This window comes from Merops nubicus, unplaced genomic scaffold, assembly GCF_000691845.1.
Source record: "Merops nubicus isolate BGI_N331 unplaced genomic scaffold, ASM69184v1 scaffold10521, whole genome shotgun sequence".
Lineage (NCBI taxonomy): Eukaryota > Metazoa > Chordata > Aves > Coraciiformes > Meropidae > Merops > Merops nubicus.
Genome location: NW_008590282.1, coordinates 455 through 20,253, shown reverse-complemented (window position 1 = coordinate 20,253; position 19,799 = coordinate 455). Strand labels below are relative to the sequence as shown.

The window sequence follows — 19,799 nt, the reverse complement described above, 5'->3', positions numbered from 1 at the left end:
TTGTTATTTGGTTAATGCTTATCCAGCTCTGGACCATAAAAAATGTGACCATCTAGAACAGCCATCATCTGCTCCTAAGGGAAGGAATTAGGATGCAGAAGCCACGGTTTTCAAGACTGCCATGAAATTCTGCAGTATTTACAACAGCCACTTTTAGTTAAATAATGATGTAGAAAAGAAATCTTTCTTAAGGAATCTTTTTTAGCTGACTTTGCATCTGGCTACAAACCACTGGAAAAGATATTTAAACTATGTTATTTTAATTGGGGGGGGGAAAGCAAAGACTATCTAGGATGTAATTTACTCAGTAATTGCACTGCGATAGTGGGCTCAGTTTAGAAACACATTTCCTAAAACCAGCAATACCCCATACAAAAAAGAAGAGGAAGTTAGGTCCTATTTAATAACAGGCTGGTATTTAATTTTGATCTCAAAGGATTCCAAAGTGCCTTAAAAAGTATTTAAGGGAACTGCTGCATATATCACAGGAACATTGTTACATTTTGAGTGAGACACAGCAGCTTCATTAACCATGCACACTATCTATTTTTTAGCACACTGGCTAAAAACACTTACTTAGAAACAGTTTTCAGTATTTCACATAGGTTGTTGAATATACTGCCAAAAATCTCCTAGTTTAGCAATTATCTTCATTTAAACAAATCCTAACATAATATTTGCGCAGCATGGCCAACAGAAAAGTAGAAAGTTTACACTTTATTTTTTGTTAACGATCAACCTTCAAAAGGCATCTCAATAAGATAGTGTTTCTTTCCAGACACTTACCATTTTCACTTTCTGTGCTACCATTTACTATGGTAAGCCTCCTTGCAGAGCATGACATGGCTTCCTAGTTTTGTCTTTTAAAAAGACATATTAAATAAGAAGGGCACTAGAAAATACTAGGTAAAACCTGAGTTGATTAACTTACGGAGAATCAGCAATTCTACTTTTACTTTTGAAAACCATCTTGGTTCAAAGCACATTAGTTCAGCATTGACTTTTTTTTTTTTTTTTTTTTTTACAGAAAAGTTTATAGCGAAAGGTTTGCTTCACAGACTTCGATACTAGAAGATTCCACATGGTAGGTGAGACTGAGGTCTGTTATTTACATTATTTGACAGGTTCTCCTACAAATGCTAGGCCGTTTCATGTGTTTACCAATAAGTCATTGGAATTCATCATGTCACAAACTGTTAGAGCTGTTGATGTGGTATGCTGTGCAAAAGGTCAAGCGCTTCAATTTTCATTTGATTTCTCCCCACTTTACAAAAAAACACCTGGCTGCTTTATAGAAAGGAACAACGTGCAGGTTGAGAATTCTATACATTCAAAACCCGACTTGCATTGGCCCTTTTAACATATTTTCCAAATATATATTTTTATATTATGGCTTTGCCCAGGAGAAGTGCTTTAATTATCACTTCTTTAAAACAAACAACATGTACATATTGGAAGAAAATACCTAACACAAACCAGTAAAGCAAGCTACCCAGCACTCTGGAGCAGCCCTGCTCTAACATTCCAGACTGTACAAAGACAGTAAGAAAAAAAAAAAAATCCAACTTGGTATGGAAGTAAATCTCCTGCTTCATAACCGTAAATAGTAAAGAAACACATATTAAATATCCTGGAAAATCCTTCAAAATTTTCAGATATCCTGTTTATGCAAGATCACAAATGAGTTAAAGATTTGCAGAAAAGGCCGAAAGGTATCCAAGACACATATAAATAGACCTGTACTGCTCCAACTCAGTTTGTAGAAGGAAGAGAGAGCTGGCTTCAAATCTGACTGTATACACTCCCATGATGAAAATAAGAAATAATAAAAGGCAGATACACCAATGGACTTATCCTAAGGAACAAGTATCTGGACGTGTAAAACAAACTCTGTAATCATTTCACATTTTACTATATGCTTTAATCTGTCACTACAGCAAAAAACCAAGAAGCATTTCATAGTTGTGAACAGGCTCCTGTGTTTTTTCTCCTCACTATAGGACAAGCTTTTTGCAAAAACTGAATGCAAGACCCCTGAGGAGCATACGGGAACAGAACCACCAAATGTCTGGTTGCCATCTGTTCTACCCATTTACTCTCCCAATATGTAAATAAACGTCAGTGAGCGCAGGGACCAGTGAAACACACAGTTGCTCTGTAAAGCCCACATTTCTGCCTCTCCTCCTGATGAGCAGAGCAGTGGCCTCAGAAGCACGCTGAGAATACACCATGAAAGGCTCTTTTGGGACTTGACAGCCTCCCCTTTGAAACACCACCCCCCTCATAAATAAAGCCCTCACTGTCTAATGGATGCACTTTTTTTCCAGTGTACAACTCCTGAACGAATAAACTAATGGCTGAATGAAAAAATAAACTATCCTAGAAACCTAGCAGAAGTGTGTGTTTTTCTTTAAGTTTTTAGGGTGGGTGTAGAAGAAGGAAAATAAATGGTAGAGCTTGTGGGTTTTTTTACATATATACACGTCAAATAAATACACTGCACCTTTCCCGATGAGCCACTGATACAAAGAAGTACGTACTTACTACAGGCACTCATGTGCTAACAAGGGGTATGTGAACATACTTGACTTCATGAATTATGCAAACACCTAAGTACATGCACACATACATCTCTTAATGAAATACATGTAACAATGATTACATCAACCCCAAACTATTATACAAACCGACGATAAGAATCAACATGAACTGATTAAAAAACCCCAGCAAGCACACACCCCAAGCAGAACCACTGCAAAGAAAGAAAAATGCACGCACAAAGGCTCTCTCAACACCCATTACAGCCATGGGAAGGACACAGCAAGGGTCTTGACTCAATGAGGACCATCTCATACATGGGGCACGAAACAAATGCTTGGAATTTCTGGCATTTTCCTGCTCTGCCAAACTTGATAGGTGCCATTTTGTTTGTTGCTTTTATAAGACAGGGAAGCCCTCGCCATAGACCAGGGCTGTACCACAGAAGCTGCTGTACAGAGCAGGTGAAAATACCATCAAGCATAATAAAAGAGAACAGCAAATGACTTTGGGTTGGGGAACACAAGAAAACATTGCAGTGCTACTCAGGTATAGGGACAGCAGCCCTAGCTTGCTGACAGCACAGCTCTTGTTCCTTGTGAGCATAGAAAGAGCAACACAAAAGACATGGAGAATATGACACTCCTTGGAAGAGTCACTTGGGTCTCAGTAATCTCATTTAACCTCCGGTTTGCAATTTATGCACTCAGGTTCAGAATCTAGACTTGGCTGCTGATCAGTGGAGAAAAACGAGGTCCTGCAGAGATCACCCCACCTACGATCCAAGTATCAAGGAGATGTTGCTTTGTCCCTGCTGACCATGGATATAGCCCTACGCTTCCAGTCTAGCCACTGCTGAACATGGAGTGCTCAGTCAAGTACAAAAACATGGCACTTGAGGCCGCCAAATCTCTGCTCTCTCTTTTTAAGACTGGCTAACAGCACTTCATCATCAAATGTTCCTGAACCGTGAAATGCTCAGATATCATAAGGTAACTTACATACCCCATCTGGATAAATACGACACTGCAATATAAAACATCAAGAGATTTATACAAAATAGAGAAAAAAAAAACAAAACACAACCCTTAAGTAAAGAAAGAACTCAAACCCAACATGTCAACAATTATATTAAAGACAGCACAATATGGAAAATCTATACAACAAGACCAAAAAGCAGAATGTTTCAAGAACTCAGTTCAAGACAACTGATCTAAAAATAGAAAACATGTTTTCAATGGAACTAATTCATACCAAGATGGATGCAATTATATGGTGTAATATACCAGAATAAATAAAAAGCCTTGGACTTTCTCACACCCTGTATGCGAAAGCAACACTAAAAAATCTTCTATATTCAGCAGTAATTGCTAGATCTCTTCTGTTCAAGCAGAAGATATCAAGGTTACCACAGATAGCTGGCAGCAAATTATGAATTTTTAGTGGTATTCTCAATGCTTTTTCTATCAAGTATAGACAAGGGCAAGACCTCATAGCCTAAACTGCTGATGGCCTCAAAAACTGCAGACTAGAAAATGAGAAAACATGTGTTGCAAGGAAATCTCTAATTTGAACAAAATCAGCCTCAAGAGAAAGAGGAAAACAAATGTCAGACTGCATTATAAAGAGAAAAGAAGCAAAATATCCACCAGCAGTAGAATCAGCTCCTAATAGAATTGAATACAGACAAAACACTGAAGTTAAATGTTAAATGTTTCCAATAAAAGAGTATTACAGCCGAGACTTTGGCAAGAAAAAAAAAATAAAAATTAAGAGATTAGGTAGACTCTGCTCCTACATTCAGGCTAAGTTAACACATGCACAAACAGAGAACTTTGCATCATTTCCTTCAGTGCCACCATACAACAGGGGAGAGAAGAACAAGTTATAATTACTGCTGGAATTAGGATTGAGCTTTATACACAATAGCCTGGAACTTCACCCACATGTTGCATTAGCAGTGGTGTTTGTGTGTAATGCTTTTATTATTCTAAAGAGTGGAAAGGGAAAGAACAGTTTGGCTGCGGGCAAGTGTTTTGATTGCTTGTTAGCATGCTCCAGGCAAAGCCAAAGATACCTCCTAGCAACTGCTTTACTCACCACTCTTCAGGTCAGAAGCTTACATCCAAGGCTTTAGAGAGTCCCTTTTTATCTCAGTCTCCATTAAGAGTTCTCCAATTTCCACACCTGTGACCTCTTTGAAGCTCTATGGCTGCTGCTGTAACTGGAGCAGGGAACCTCATTTATTTTTTGATGACTGTAGGATCTTGTTAACTACCAACTGAAATGGCTGCCTTTGGCTGGGAATTCCCACTCTGCTTTTGTGATGTCCTTGACAGTAAGACTCAGAAGAAAACCATGATTTAGTACTTTGTTAGCAGACACGAAACATTCACCTACTGTGCACTCACTCTGCAGCAGCAAGTTTCCTGTAGACCACCAGTTTCACAACTCTTCTAAGGATAGAGGGCAGTGGAAGCAGAGGAAGTCCCTGAATCTGAAATCCAGCAGCAACCTCTCCTCATTAAAAGATGGAAGAAACTTTTTTAATTTTTTCAAAGACGGTGTGCAGTGTAAAAGAGGCTTCTTTTTTCTTTTTTTTTAAATTTTAAAACAAACAAACAAACAAACAAAACCCCCCCCCCACACACACAGAAAAGTCTAATGCTGGAGCCAAGGGAGTATCTTCTAACTTCTTGGATGGCCCTGAATTCATCAGGTGAGGATATCTTACGGCAATGTGAGTGCCTTCACATACGTAACCTGTCAGCACCACTGTTTATCTTCTCAAAGAAAGCTGGAAGAAAGATGCCAGAAGCTGAGGTGGATACTTAACCTCAGTCCCATCACATGGCTCATCCTATGCGTTGTATCAGATGGGATCATACAATAAAAACACCATTTTAGGTTATCTTTCTATCTCAAGAGCTACCATCCAAAATCAGTATTTTTTAATTTACATACATATAAGCTAGGAACAGGAAAGATATTCAAGCCTGGAAGGCATCCTGTCTCCTCCCAGGAGGAAGTCTCGTTACCTGTTCCTCAAACTGACACATGGGGTGGAAAAGGGTAATTTACAGTTATCAGCAACCAAAAACAGAAGTTTAGAGATGAACACAAGTTCATAAGCTTATTAAGAATGTTTTCAAAGCAGGACATTACTATTATGACACTTACTAAACTGCAAAACATCTAGTCTGGAACATAAGCCTTGCAATCCACCTTCTCCTCTGGCTCCGACTAATGCTATTTTGTCCTACTTACACAGTACTCCAAAAATAATTTTCCCAGCTTCCTCCTCCAACCACATCACCCTTCTTCACTAGTTTTATTCTCTGTCACATTAAGCACAAGTTGTTTACTGTCCTTTTTATAACCTACCCCTTCCACTTGCCATAAATCTACCAAACTTACTTCTGCCTTACATCAACAAAAGATACCAGCTCTATGATCCGCTTGTATCTTCTAAAGGATGTGGGTTTAGGGCTCTGTTGTACTTTATTTCTGTGGGTTATTTTGTTGGTAGTTTTTTTTTTGTTTTGTTTTAATGAAAGACCTCTGCTATCCTTAAACTTATCAAACACTGCCCGTTACCAGGCTATCAGTGTGCTGGGATATCAGGCTGATACACTGACAGATACTATCTTGTCTCACTAGGCTCTCTTATTTGTCTGAAGTCAGGAGTCACCTCCTACATGTATGTCCAGATCCTAAGCACACCACAGAGGATACTGTTTTTCCCCGATCTGAAGGCATCCAGAAAGAGTGCATCATCAGTCAAGAGAACAATGTCTGCTAAAGCTCAGGGGAGCACCCCACAACCAGGCCCCGAACTGACCAGTTCCTGGAGGGTGAGCCTGGCAAGCCAAATTCTCCCCTGGCTCAACATACGGCATGAACAGATCCCTTTTTCACAGGCAGAACTCCAGAAACAAAGAGCGCTCTCCTCCTCCCTCCTCTTGCAGGAAGGCAGGTTTCCAGCACTACCTGGATGGCGGCACTGCCAGACCTGCTGCACAGCTGATCTTGGACTCTGCCTCGCACGAGCAGAGCGGAGAACGCCGCACTCGGGCTCCAACCTCAACAGCAGTGGCCCAGCAGGCTTCCTGCCAAAGCCCAGAGCTCAAGCCCAGGCTTAACATTTAATGTGAGCAGAGCCTTAGGCAGTCAGGTGCTGCAGTGATACAAACAATAATAACAAAAAAGTAGTCCTAATGGAGCTCAACCGGCTCAACTTATTGAAGGGAAAGAAGGCCTTTGCCCACAGCCCACAATTGCCTAAACAGCAGATCTCTCAGCAACACAAAAAGCAGGCATGGCTGGATTCAGTGGTTAGAAATCAGTGCTGAGCACAGAAATAAAAGGCAAAGTGGTTTAAGAGGGAGAATAAGTATATTCAGGAATGAAATACAAAAGGATATAAGAGACTCTTCATCTACGAGAATGTATAAAAAAAAGCCTTGCTACCTTTCTGAAACACGTTCACTAAGTCCTCTATAAGTTTTGATGCTAACAGCCCTAATAACTGTGTGCAAATTCCCTCACAGACCAAAGGATCATAATGGTTCCTCGCAGTCTCAAACCAGAATATAAATGAAAGCCAAGACATATACAGCACACGTCCTCAGGAATCATTCTGCCATCCCACAGGTAGTATCAACGTGATTTTAAATTATAAAAAAAAACCAAACCAAAACAAACAAACATGCAGCGTGAAACTCTTTCCAAGGTCAAACCAAGTCATTACACAAAATCCAGTTCCAACTCTGCTCTAACAGAAATCCCAACCACTGACCTGCTCTGTGCAGTACTGGCTCTGTGAAACACAGCTCGATGGCACAGTGACTTCACACCAGCCTGTGTTCAACTCAGTGTCCACTTGTGTGAAACCTGGTTAGCTTTGGTCAGATGTTGGGATTTTTTCCCTCTAAAACTAATCATGCTATGTTAAGTAAAAGTACTGCTTTGAACTGTAGATTCCTATGCTCTGCTCCATACAATGCTATTTTCTCCTCTAGCACCTCACCAATTTTTCCAGTGATGTCTGGTCTGCAGCAACTGCTGTTGTTAGAGGAAAAAAACAATCAAACAAACAAACAAAAAACAAACAACCAGAAATCAGGAAAACTTCAAGACCTCCCCAGTTTTTTCCAGCACTATTAGTCTACACCCAGAATTTCCACCATCTTCCCAAAGGAATTAACAAAATCCATGCTACGGAAGAGTGCCTAAGTGCTGAGCAAAGTGACAGCCTGTGGGATAATCTGTGCTGTTCACAGAACCACCTGCCTATTATCAATGTTGCACTGCTGTACCAGGCTGCAAAAACCCTCCCTACCACACTAACACCATGGGTTGACTCCCTCCCACATTCCCCAATAACTGGGACTATGTACTTAGGTTAACACACACAGTTGTGCTTGATCTAAACTATCCCATTTTCTCTTTCAAGGGATGAACACTTACTGAGGAGTACCACCTGCAACAGGGTAACTGAGACAGCTGGATAGCCCACAATTGCCATGAAAAGATCCAAACATGGTGAAAATACACAAGTAGAAATCATGCAGGCTAGAAACAAAGTAAAAAGACTGCAGACAGCAAGGAAGGAATGTTATTTCAGAAAAATGTACAAATAACCTGTGAATGCCCCCTGGCAAGTATCACCCTCCCTGAAGCCAGGGAACCTTGAGTATCATGGGGCAAGGCTAAGGACACTGGAAATTACAAGCACAACAATATTAAAGCATCACATCAGATTTATTCTTATATGACTTATTCACAACAAGAACATTGCTGTGGAATTCCAAATGGAGACCTACACAACTCCTCCTGCTCTGTGGAGTCCAGAGTGGCATGGACATCAGCAACACCTTCACACCACCCTTCCTCACCTGTGCACAAGTGACAGTTAAATCTTTAAGGTTTCGCCCTCTCCAGTGACAGCACCAGAGAGAAATGGCAGCTGGAGTACACTGACTATCTCTTTTTACCCCAAAACTCTTAAAAATCTTACTCTCTCTTTGGAAATAAGATGCACAAATCTATTTCACAGAGACTTCTCATTTCTTTGAGCATTCATCACAGAACAACTTCAACACCTATAAACTTGAGTTTGGCTTATTAATGTAAAAGGCTTCCTACGCCTGATAAATGAAAGTGTTGTTAAAGACAACAAGAGTAAAATTGTTGAGATTACCTTTCCTAAAGCTGTCATTTGCCTTCAACATGTAAGTTATTCACACATGAAAACTGTATATACTTTAAATGGGGAAAATCAAGGATGATGTACAAAAATGAACATTTACTTCTATTTACTCCCCAAAAATGAAAACTAGTAGTAACTCTCAAAAACAGGAAAAGATTTTTACCAGGACATTTTTAAATAAATTATTTCAGTGACATACATGTGCAAAGAGCTTACTATGTCTGCAACTAGAATAGGTTGAATTTGTGCAATTCATTACTACGGGCCTAAATGAAAACATCTACTATAATACAGGAGACATGCTGACAATTATCTTCTACATGGAAACAAGAGGTATTGGTCAACATAATGAGCACAGGCCTTGACTTGCCAGGAGCACGAAAAGGATAAGGACATACAGTGGGAGATGCAGCCATTAAAACTGACAGACATCTCAGGTCTGCCAATGACTCTTTTCGCAGAACACCTACGTTTTCCCTGCATGTAGAATGGAAGGCATCCTCTTCAGCTGACATGCAAATAGCAAATGCCCTAATAACCGTTCTGGATCCTCACCTTCAGAACTAATTGCTTTATTCAAACTTGCAGTGTTTTAGCCCTGATCCATAGTAAAACCTGGCAGGAAAATAATTAATTTAATTAGCTACATTCTTCTAAAGCTGAGTAACTTTTTAAAAAAGCAACAAAACCCAACAACCAACAACTGTTGAATTCTCTAACTCTTGCCCTGCCAGGAAAAACAAAGATCAGAGCAAAGCCCCGAACACATTCATCAAGTGCAGAGCCAGGCAGTGCTCAATCATTCCCCGCAGCAACATGGCCAGCCCGAGCACCTGCCAGTAGAGCTATGCTATCAGCGGCGCTCCTGCAGCGGGACTTGGGCATGCAATCTGTAATAAATTTTGCCTAGTGCCTCAGTGGTGGCAGCTTTCAATCAGAGGTAGAGGAGGAAACGGGATGCTACGTACCCTGTGAGCTGCCGCCTGCTTTTCCCACGCAGCACTAACAACGTTGGGAAAGGCAGAATCAGAAAAATCGGCGAGGCACCAACTTTTATTTGCATTTTAGACACTCAAGTAAACAGTATTTTTTGGCAAGTCTGCTGGAAAAAAATTATGAAATGCTTTTTACCATTTCAAAATAGATGAACAGAATATTTAGTTAAGTCTTGCTCATATACAGAACTTGTCTCTTACAAATGAATTTCACTTGTGTTTTTTATTTCCACTGACAGTACAAAAAAAAATACATAACTATATATTATGGGGACTGAAGTTTTTTTTTCCGTGCTCACCAAACTGCTCAGCTGTACCAAAAGGATTCAGATTCCACCTTCCAGCCCTTACAGCAGGCTTACTTACATCATGTGTTTGGAAAGGAGATTTTTCAACAGAGGAAGTGAAGCGCTTCGCCGTGCCGTCCAAGACTCCACGGATCAGTGACCCTCAGCAGCATACGGACCACCGCCGTGACATCACACTTTCCACAACACGGCTCCCAAAGATGCACATACCAAGAGAATCTGGAGTTTCAGCCTTTGTTTATTTGTTCAAAGAAAGTTGGTTTTTCAAATTTTTTTTTTTGGTAGCTTTTTAGGGTTTGTTTTGCTTTGCTTTTTAAGAGCTGTATTACTTTCATATCTTACTTTTTAAAACAGAGAAAACCAGGTGGACCACCTGAGATGAAACATTTCACAGGCAAGCACTCACCAGTGATAGCAGCAGAAGACATGCTGATTAATTCACACCATATTAGTCAGGGCTTCCATTAACACAACTAAGGGCTCATCGAGGAAGGAAAATGAGAAATTGTTCCATTGCTGTTACTCTGCTGGAACATCACATTTTAATCACTGGCTGGAGTATAGTTGAGTGACACAAGGGAGAGAAATGCTTAACAGAAGATGAAAATAATATAGACTCTGTGAAGACAAATGCTTGATCCAGGCACACCCAATCCACCTCCTGCTTCGGCCTGAAACACAGATTCATGATTTAAACAGGTTTCTCAACCTGCTGCCTGGAGAGGCCCCAGCCTGGGAGGTGGTGCCAGACAGCAGCTGCGTGGGCCCAGTAAAATTTGGCATAGGAAATAAAATGGTCAAATACTAGAGATGCCTAAATTTCAGAGGAACTCATTTGTAAATTACAGTGATACCCCTCCTCGGTTTTTGTTTTTTTTTTTTTTTTTTTTTCTTCCATCACAATAATCTACAACCCACAAAAAGGTCTGCAGCAGTTTGATGAATAGTATAAGCAGAAGGTCACAAAAACACAGTTCTCAAAGGGATTTCCTGAGTTAGAGTTCAGCCTTCTGCCATTCCAGATATCACATTACTTACTTAAAAAAAAACAAAACAAAACAAACAAACAAACCATCAAAACCCCAACACGTCACTCTAGCATAAAGCTAGGGACTTTTGTCTTGATTACTCCTTCTGGGAAACTATTTCACAATCCTATTCTGCTCCGATTAAAACCTTTCTGTAATTTTCAGCCTGTGACTTCTCAGCAAATTTAAACCAAATTACATTCCATTCTGAATATCTTATGTACTTCTCTAGTCTTTGTTCCATATTCAATACACACACTTGTGCAGATTTCCATGAAAAATTGTCCCACTGCCTTAAGCAATAACATTAATTTCTCATTTCTACCACAAAAACCACTTAACCTGATAGATTCTAGTCTTCTGTTCCCCTCGTCCCTCCGAGTGCCTGCTCACCACCACCCTATTTCAACTAGTACACTCTGAGACATTGCAACTTACTTTTGGGCACCTAGGTCCTATTACAATTTCTTGTTATTAATCTCCAAAATCATGAGTTCTGTGTTACCAACCAAAATCATGAGGCTGTAACTGGGCTATAACACTGCAGATCTCAGCACATATATTTTGCATGCTGGTCCTGTGAATCATCCAAAGGAGGTCTACTAAACTGTTAAAGAGAAGGCCTTTAAGAATGGCAGTAGAAGTCAAATAGATGAAGACATAACCTGGACAGAAGTCGTCACAGAGTAACATACTGGAGGGAATAACCCCACTACAAAACCCCAATGGACATACCAAAACACTGTACATTATGACCTGAAAAAAGTGTGTGCACTAGCTACAAAGGAAAAGCCTTCCTAAGTGAGCCAAAGGATTTCACTACATAAAATTGCAAGTGACATCAAAATAAGTAAACTTTTAAAGACAGTTTACTGCCCACAAAAGGGGGGTGTGGAGGAGGGAATCACCACTGAAAGACAAGCTGCCTACAAAACAAAACTGCTCCTACCAATGAAAAGCAGAAACAAGGACTAGTTATTGAGAACAAAGGAATTGTACATGATTTTTGAAAAAGAAAACCCACACCTCTTACAGCGACCTCCTTCCATATTGCTCTGATCAGTTAGCAAGATTTGGATGCTAAATAAAAACAAATAAAACCCAGGAACATGGATGTTATCAAATTACACCTTAGCACCTGCTCTGTCACACCTGTAACATCACCCTTAGCTTACAGCAGCATGGCAAACGTTTTTTTTTTACTAAAAATGCCAAACACAGGTCTCATTTAAAAAACCCTTAATCTTGAAGCCTCATGTGTGAGGCAAATTAAGGATGAATCCAGAGCAGGGTTAGTGTTTCCTCATTGTCTATGGAAGAGGTATTCAGTTGTTCATGCTCGGGGCTACGTTAAGCCATCTTTACATCCCAAACCATTTGCTCATTTGTCCCTAATAGAAGATAACCTTTTAGAGAGTCTGACTCTTAAGATACAAATTATCTTTCCCTCCATACAAATTCTACAGGCTCCTCAGCATGCAAAAGCTATGTGCCTCCCATGCCTGTAATGGATGAAACTGCGACCAGTAACAGCTTAAGAGCCCGATGAAGTAGTAAAGGTATCTTAAGAGAGCAGAATCAGAAAGTGACAGGAAAAAACAATGGATGTGGAAAGTCAGATTTCATTAAGGAGAGAGTTAAAAAATATAAAAATACGTTTTTATGCCTATGCTAACTAATTTTTTATTTTTTTTTATTTCAAGCACTCCCTAACAGGTCAAGAATACTCTTTAATGCAAATAATGGATTAAGACAACAGCAACATAGCTCCAGCCACAACAGGAGATTAAAACATATGCCCTTCAGAGACAAAAGAAACCTAAGGTGTTCACAGTCTGCCTTTACTAATGTACATTGGATGAAGTGGTATTACCTATTACAGGCCTAGGGAAAGCTGACTTTGTTATTTAATGTAGAAAAATAATTTTCCGAACTTTCAAGCTAATTGTTGACAATGATTCTTGAAAACAGATACAAACATACAGCAATATTTTAAAAGTTTGACAAAGATACTGGATTAAATAAATTGTGTGAGAGTACTGCTTTAACAGACTTGGAACCTAAGGATATAACTGCATGATTCATTGCCTGTTACAATCCATCAAAGATGCCTGGTTTGTCATAGCTCTTTGTTGTCTTCAAGAGATTTAGTGAAAGGTTTTTTCCCGCTACTTTCTACAGTGTTTCAAACACTGACAAGCACACAGTTGAAGAAATCCACAATAATGCCTCTTTTTGCACCCTCTAAGTCTCGCTGGACCTGTCTCACTTCCATGCTGCAGGCAATAAAGTTTTCACTAAGTAAATCACTTCAGAATTACTCTAGTAGGTGAACAACTGAAAGAAAATTAAAGTCAGAAGGCATTTAAAGTAAAATAAATAAATAAATAAATAAACCAAATGTTCCTGTAGTGAATTTACTCAGCTAGAGAAGCAGACCGTTGTCTTCCAAGATACATTAAATTTTTCTATAAACTCTGCTCTTGCCAAGGCCCCATCTGGAACAGGGGAACTCACACTCGTCATGAGCAGTGAAGGTCACCAATCCACATCTGCAGGTGTGGAAGGCTGGCTTGTTTCTCTGTTTAGGCTAGATCAGGAGGTGGCACAGAGATATGTCTCACCAGCACATATCACGAAGTGTCGGAGACCTGTAAACACCCATGTGGTTGTAAAGCTGCAGTTTCAACAAGAACATTATAATACCATCAACTGTGAGCCTACACAGCCTATGTTCTACTCTTCCAAATCCTATATATAAATGAGAAAAGAATTAAGCCATTGCAGCTTCACCTTCATTTCCACATTTTGAAAATACATTCATTACCCGTCCTGCAAAAGATGAGCAGCAAACTAGGAACAGAAAGAGCCAAAGGAATAAAACAGACAGTGATATTAAAATTATATATATATAAAAAAAAAAAAGAGACTGGGAATTAAAATTGGGAATTAAAATGATAGCCACAGAAAGTGCCATAAGGTACACAGACTATATCAGGCTCCTGAAACCAACAGCATTCTAGGGAAATACTGAGGTTGTCCACAGGAGAGCCATCAAGGATCTGATCAACAGTTGTCACAAAGTCCTTAAATTGTTTTCATATTCCTGTAAAAATCAAAGCATTTAAGAAACACAATTAGTGACTCTTACACCCTTTTTTTGCTTTTTGATAACATCATTCTGAGTGCTCGAACTAGTGCAGAACATTGATAACTGTTGTATTACCCACTCAAAAAATAATGTGAAGACACAAAAAAAAACTATTAGCTTCTACTTCATAGGCTGCAAAATGATACTTCACCTCATTATAGCCTCAGTTCTTGGTTGCAGAGTTGTGAAGCCAAACTGGTTAATGGTGTTGGCTACTCAGACCCCAGAACTGCTTAAATAAAACCAAACAAAAAAGAAGTACTGCTAAAGAACAGGCCAGACTGACACCCAGGCTTTGGAACCCAGAAAGTGGAACTTAAGGAACCCAAGTTCTCCGTTGTTCAGTTGCTCTCTAGCACACGCCTTTAGGAATCAAGTTTAGCATAACATCTTTACTGTGTGAAGGATCCAAGAAAAAGATACATTCAGACTTATAACGAACATAAAAACCCTAATGAAGCTGCTACCTTGTCAATCAGGTGTAGGCTGAGACAGCCAAAAATAACAGGAAGAGTTCCAGTAGAACAAAGAGCACACCTCTACTACATCAACTCCTGAAGTAAAGATGCCCAAAAAAATCCTGTGTGCGTAGAGTGTGCAAACAGCAAACAAATTGGAACAGGCTTCCCTTGCTCTCATGAACTTCTAAACAACCAGGAAAGAGTAAGGCTGGTGCTTGTTGCTGTGAACCAAGACAGTCTTACCCGCCCCAAAAAATGTCAGCACCAAAAAGCAAAAAACCAACACAAATTACCTCAGCCCTTACAGGCTTTGCACGTACGTATTCTCATGCTACTACTGAATGCAATTCTGTAAATCTAATCTCGTCATCTCAGAGTATCCAGCTCCATTAACCAAGGTGCAACACAAAAAGTCCTGCAACTGCAGGTGCAGCAAGCAGCAATGCTGCGTTGGTGGAACTCCCTCAGTCAAATGCTAGCCAAGGCAGCAAGTCACGAGATCTTATGCTTTACAGTGGTCCAATGTATGTGCACATCTTCAGAACTTCTTTTCAGCAGTTCAGCTACCCTTAGATGTATTTCTTACTGTGCATTTATAACCTTGGCTTTACTCCCTGCCACTCGCACTGAGCACGAGCAAGATTTCTATCCCGTGCCATGCTACCGTGTTTTTATTGAGCATAACTGCCCACTGACAGAAGAGCAAGTAACTCAATTTGCAACAACCAAGTTTCATCAACCAGTTTAAACTTCTCATCAGAGTTTTGGCATGGGCTGCAAAAAGCCTGCCAGCCAACTGCAGCCATAAGCAGCAGTTGTTTTCACCAGGGAAACTCATTCTCCAGCGAGATCCCTCTCCTGCTATACTGCTGGCACAGCCAACATACAGCAGCTTTTCAGCTACCTTTGCTGTGTAGTTCTCTCACGTATATCACACACTAGAGGGTATACCCTGTAAGAGGTGTATCAGCGGTATGCATTTACTAGAGGAACGACTCCAAAATACACAAGAAGCGCAGCAACCTGCTCAAGAACTGAGTCTGGGCTTATTTCAAATAAGAGAACACTTTGTCCTCTCTGGCCAAACAAGCAAGGCATGCAATAAAAAGGCCAGAAGCAGTTGCTGCTGTTCATACGCAGTAGTTGACTGAAGAACAGTCGTGTGGTCTTCAGTACCACCTCACATCTTCTCTAAGTCTTTTTTTCTGAAAAATAAACCAAAGATCAACACTGCTGCCTCTGAGGACAGTCTGTTTTCTTACCCTCACATACTCTGCTGTTGCCCCCAAGGCCTTCCCCTAAGCAAAGTTGCCTGGATTACCAAAAAGCAGCACACCCAGACAGCCTGACAGATCACTCTGATCAGGCAATAGAACTCTAAGGTCAGAATCACAATTTGCAGTGCAGAGATTTCCTTACTGCATGCACATGTTTAAAAAATACTGCCAAACTGAGTTATGACAAGAGTATGGTCCTCCACATGACAGAAACACTCAGTTAAGTTAAACTGCTTTTGCTGAGTTTGCTTTTCCTTTTTATATCATCTCTTTGCCCTCTAAGGGTGAATTAAGTCTGTGCATTAATCCCTTGCAGAATCTCTCCCATTGTGCCAGCTAGACACACATATTTGCACGGAAAGTTTTATCTTGTCTCAGCTGGAGTCTTTGTCTTGGGAGTACACAGCCTGTTACACTGCAGTTTATTACCTTCAAAAAGAACCTGAAGACAAAAAGACAACTCAGGATTTAAATGGTTCACTGATGTTCTGCTGCAATCTCTATTTAAACAGCCAATTTGGCTAAGATGGCCTAAACAGACAGGGAACAAATCTGAAAGATTAAGTGTGTGACGATGACAAAAACAAAATTCCATCTCAGGTCATGGCAAGAGCTCCAAGCAGCATTTCTGCCTTACATGGGAGTGTTTTAATTGTGCAGCTGGAAATTAAAAGTCTATAAATTGATGTTTTTCTCAGAACAGTGGCCCTTTATCGCATTTGGGCACTGTTTATTGAAGAGCTTACCATATGACCAAGCCAGCGAAAGCAGAGGAGCAGCAAACTGAAGCACAGAACCAGTCACTTGCCTAATGGTGCAGGCAGGCCTGTATCAGGGCCAAGAACTGAACATCAGCTTCCTTACACATTGGTGTATTGCCTAAGCTAAAAGGACAACAAACACGGGCAGAACTACCTTCCCAAGAACTATGTGGAGAACAGCACATCATATCAGAATTTGTATTAACAAATACAGCCTTTTAATTAACCTGCCAGAAAGCTAACACTGTCTAAGAAGCAGCCTAGATCTGGTCCAGCCTTCCTAGCTCAATCAAAGTAATTTAGAGTCTCTGCTTGAGTTCCCCCATGAGGTGACCTTTATAAAATTCAGCTCTTCTGAAGATCAGGAAACGCAATTACCTGCAATATCGTTACATAGAACAGCTCTTAAACAACAATGAAAAAAAAAAAGTTATAAACAAATGTCTTCCAGTCAAGTTCAGTAAAAGACAGTAATACCTTAATTTTCTGGTGAATATGTCTCAGTGAATCTGCTGTACCCATGTCCATGTTGTCACTGATGCACACAAAATCCAGCTTCATTTTTGTGTCCAAGTTTAACATCTTTTGGATGTCCTTCCTTGTAATCACAATGACCTCTATGACAGAGGAAAGTGGGATGAGATCAAGCAGAGAAAGCAAAAAAAAAAAAATCACTACAAATAGGCTTTTTATTGACAAGGGCTAATGGAACTGTCAAAACGCTTAGGTTATATAACTGGGTTTACAATGAACCAGGCTCTTCTGCCAACAGTCACTTCTGAGGAAGAGAATTAAACTCCTACTGAATATGAAAATAACCTTTCCTGCTTTGGGTGGGTGGAGGTTGTTACTGAAAGGGACACGGTGCATGTGAACGGCAGAAGACAGCAAGACAGAGCAGAAATGTCTTCCATCATCAACGAGCAACTTCACACCATATGTCTTCATCCAGACCAACGAGACCCTGTGTTAATGTCACCAACACTTGAGAGCTTTGTCTTTTGCTCATCCTCATCCTGTACAGTCCTCTGTGAACACCACCATCAACCACAGTATTACAATACAATTGTTAAAACTATTTCTCGGCACCAGTTTTGCAAAAGAGCAGACTGGTGTGTGAGCAGCAAACTCATTCCATCTACAAAAGAAAAAATGTGAATGCGTATTTGAAGGACATCAAAAGTGGCATGAAAGCATACTTTCCAAAATGAAGAATGTGAGAACAGAAGCTCTGCAAATAAAAGACTGAGAAAACAAATCATCAAGAAACCTTTTCCCCTGGCCTCAAGAACCAGAAGAAAAAGCAACAGTGAAACCTTCAAATTAAAATATCCTGCCCCCCAGAAACCCCAACACCGTAACATCATATTTCACATGGAATTTTAACAGAGAACAGCCCTCAGCCTAGGAAGCCTAGGTAGGATGAAAACGCACTAAGAATAAATCCATATCAATCAAAACTGAACTCATCCCGAATCTGTCAACAGAAAAGAGGAAGGAACTGTAAACATGAGAACGGTGAGGCAGTTTGGGCTCAGGGATGCGGGAGGGCTCCACTCCCACACAGGATGCCAACTTGGATTCAAAGCAGGCTAAAGAACCTAGAGAAAGGGATTGAAAGCACACCTTGAATTAGGGAAAGTAGTAACCAATGGAGAGGGAACTGATGTCAGGTGGAAGTTGTAAACCCCCAGTTCAGCATAAATCTGGGGAGGTCTCCTAAACACTAGGAGAGATGAAGCACTTGCAATTAGGACAAAAGGGAGGCAGTGCATCAGCCTGTGGAACACCTGCTTATTAAGACAAACAAGTACGAGGAACTAAAGCCTCATGTACTTAATAAAAATTATGATCCAGGGATAGAATTCATGCCACTGGACCACTAACACAGAAACGTACAACCCAGTCAGGGGGCAGAAGCAAGAGAGGAGCAGGAAGGTGGCAGCTTGCTTACTGGAGCTGCCTCTACAGCCCTGCACGTCCAAATACTCACAGGAGATAGATAAGCTGAGGAGTTGTGTGTGAGAAAGGAAAAAGGTCGGACTATAACACCACCTACTAGTGGTCAAGAGTGTCAAGTGGAAATGGTTATTTCTGAATAAAGCACCCCACAAAGCGCAATACTGGCTACAGAGAAGCTTTGAGCTACCCATATATCCATATTACAGGGTAATAGCATGATTCTAGTAAAAAAGAGATAGAACAGTCAAAGAATGTGGACATTCAGACAGCGGATTTAAACAAACAGCAGGCAAACAAAAATTCCAAAGGAAATAGGTTCTTAAGGACTTTTTAATAAAATGGATTAAGGCAAAGTCCTAAGTTTGCTCTTTCTTTTGTTTCTTCACACTGATATAGTAAGAAGCTAACATGGATAATCATGAGCTGAGCTTCACAGAAAAAAAGAAACAGTGAGGAAAAAAGCCACAGTCTCAGGACTGAGTACAGAATAATTGCACAGTCACACAGGAGAAGCAAAACCAGAGAAGCAGAAAGGCAAAGGGCAAATACAAGCACAACAAATCTGAGACACAAAAGGCACTGGAAAAAAAGTTTTATAAGAAACAGGGCAACCACCACAGAAAGATTTGGTTCACCACTTAAAAGGTAAACAAACAAAAAAAACCCTAAACCCAGAAAATACTGAAAAACCTCTCCAGGTACTAAATATAATTTTAGACCTCCTGTGAAACAACACCCACAGGTGAGCATTACAAGTCTGCCACTCACTCCCTCCCCGTTCTGTCCAAAACCCAGCACGTGGCTCCATGCTGCAATGAGGACTGAATGCCTCATACAGAATGAGTAACCCTGAACTTCAGGCCAGACCGAAACAACAGGAGAACTGACACACTTCTCACGTTACTCTTGTTAACGATTCAGAGAAAGAAACAAGTGAGACTCCCAGTTAACAACACTGGGAAAAACATCAAAGCTGGGAGAAGCATACAGACGGGAACAGCCTTGGTGAAGGTAGAAGAGGGGGAAGGAGTGCTGACATAGCAGGATCAGGCTAGAGTGAAGGAAGGGATGGGACACAGCCAACAGCACAGCGCCAGCGCAGAGATT

General features: G+C 40.5%; 1 protein-coding gene across 2 annotated transcripts in view; it reads right to left on the bottom strand.

Moving 5' to 3' along the window:
- The window catches only part of EIF2B3 (eukaryotic translation initiation factor 2B, subunit 3 gamma, 58kDa), a 100,159-nt gene that overhangs the window by 80,001 nt on the left and 359 nt on the right, over positions 1 to 19,799 (bottom strand). For both annotated transcript variants that reach the window (XM_008949877.1, XM_008949878.1), the window contains exon 2: positions 17,208 to 17,347. In XM_008949877.1, coding sequence (XP_008948125.1) covers positions 17,208 to 17,347 — 140 coding nt within the window. The remainder of the gene's footprint in view (positions 1 to 17,207; positions 17,348 to 19,799) is intronic.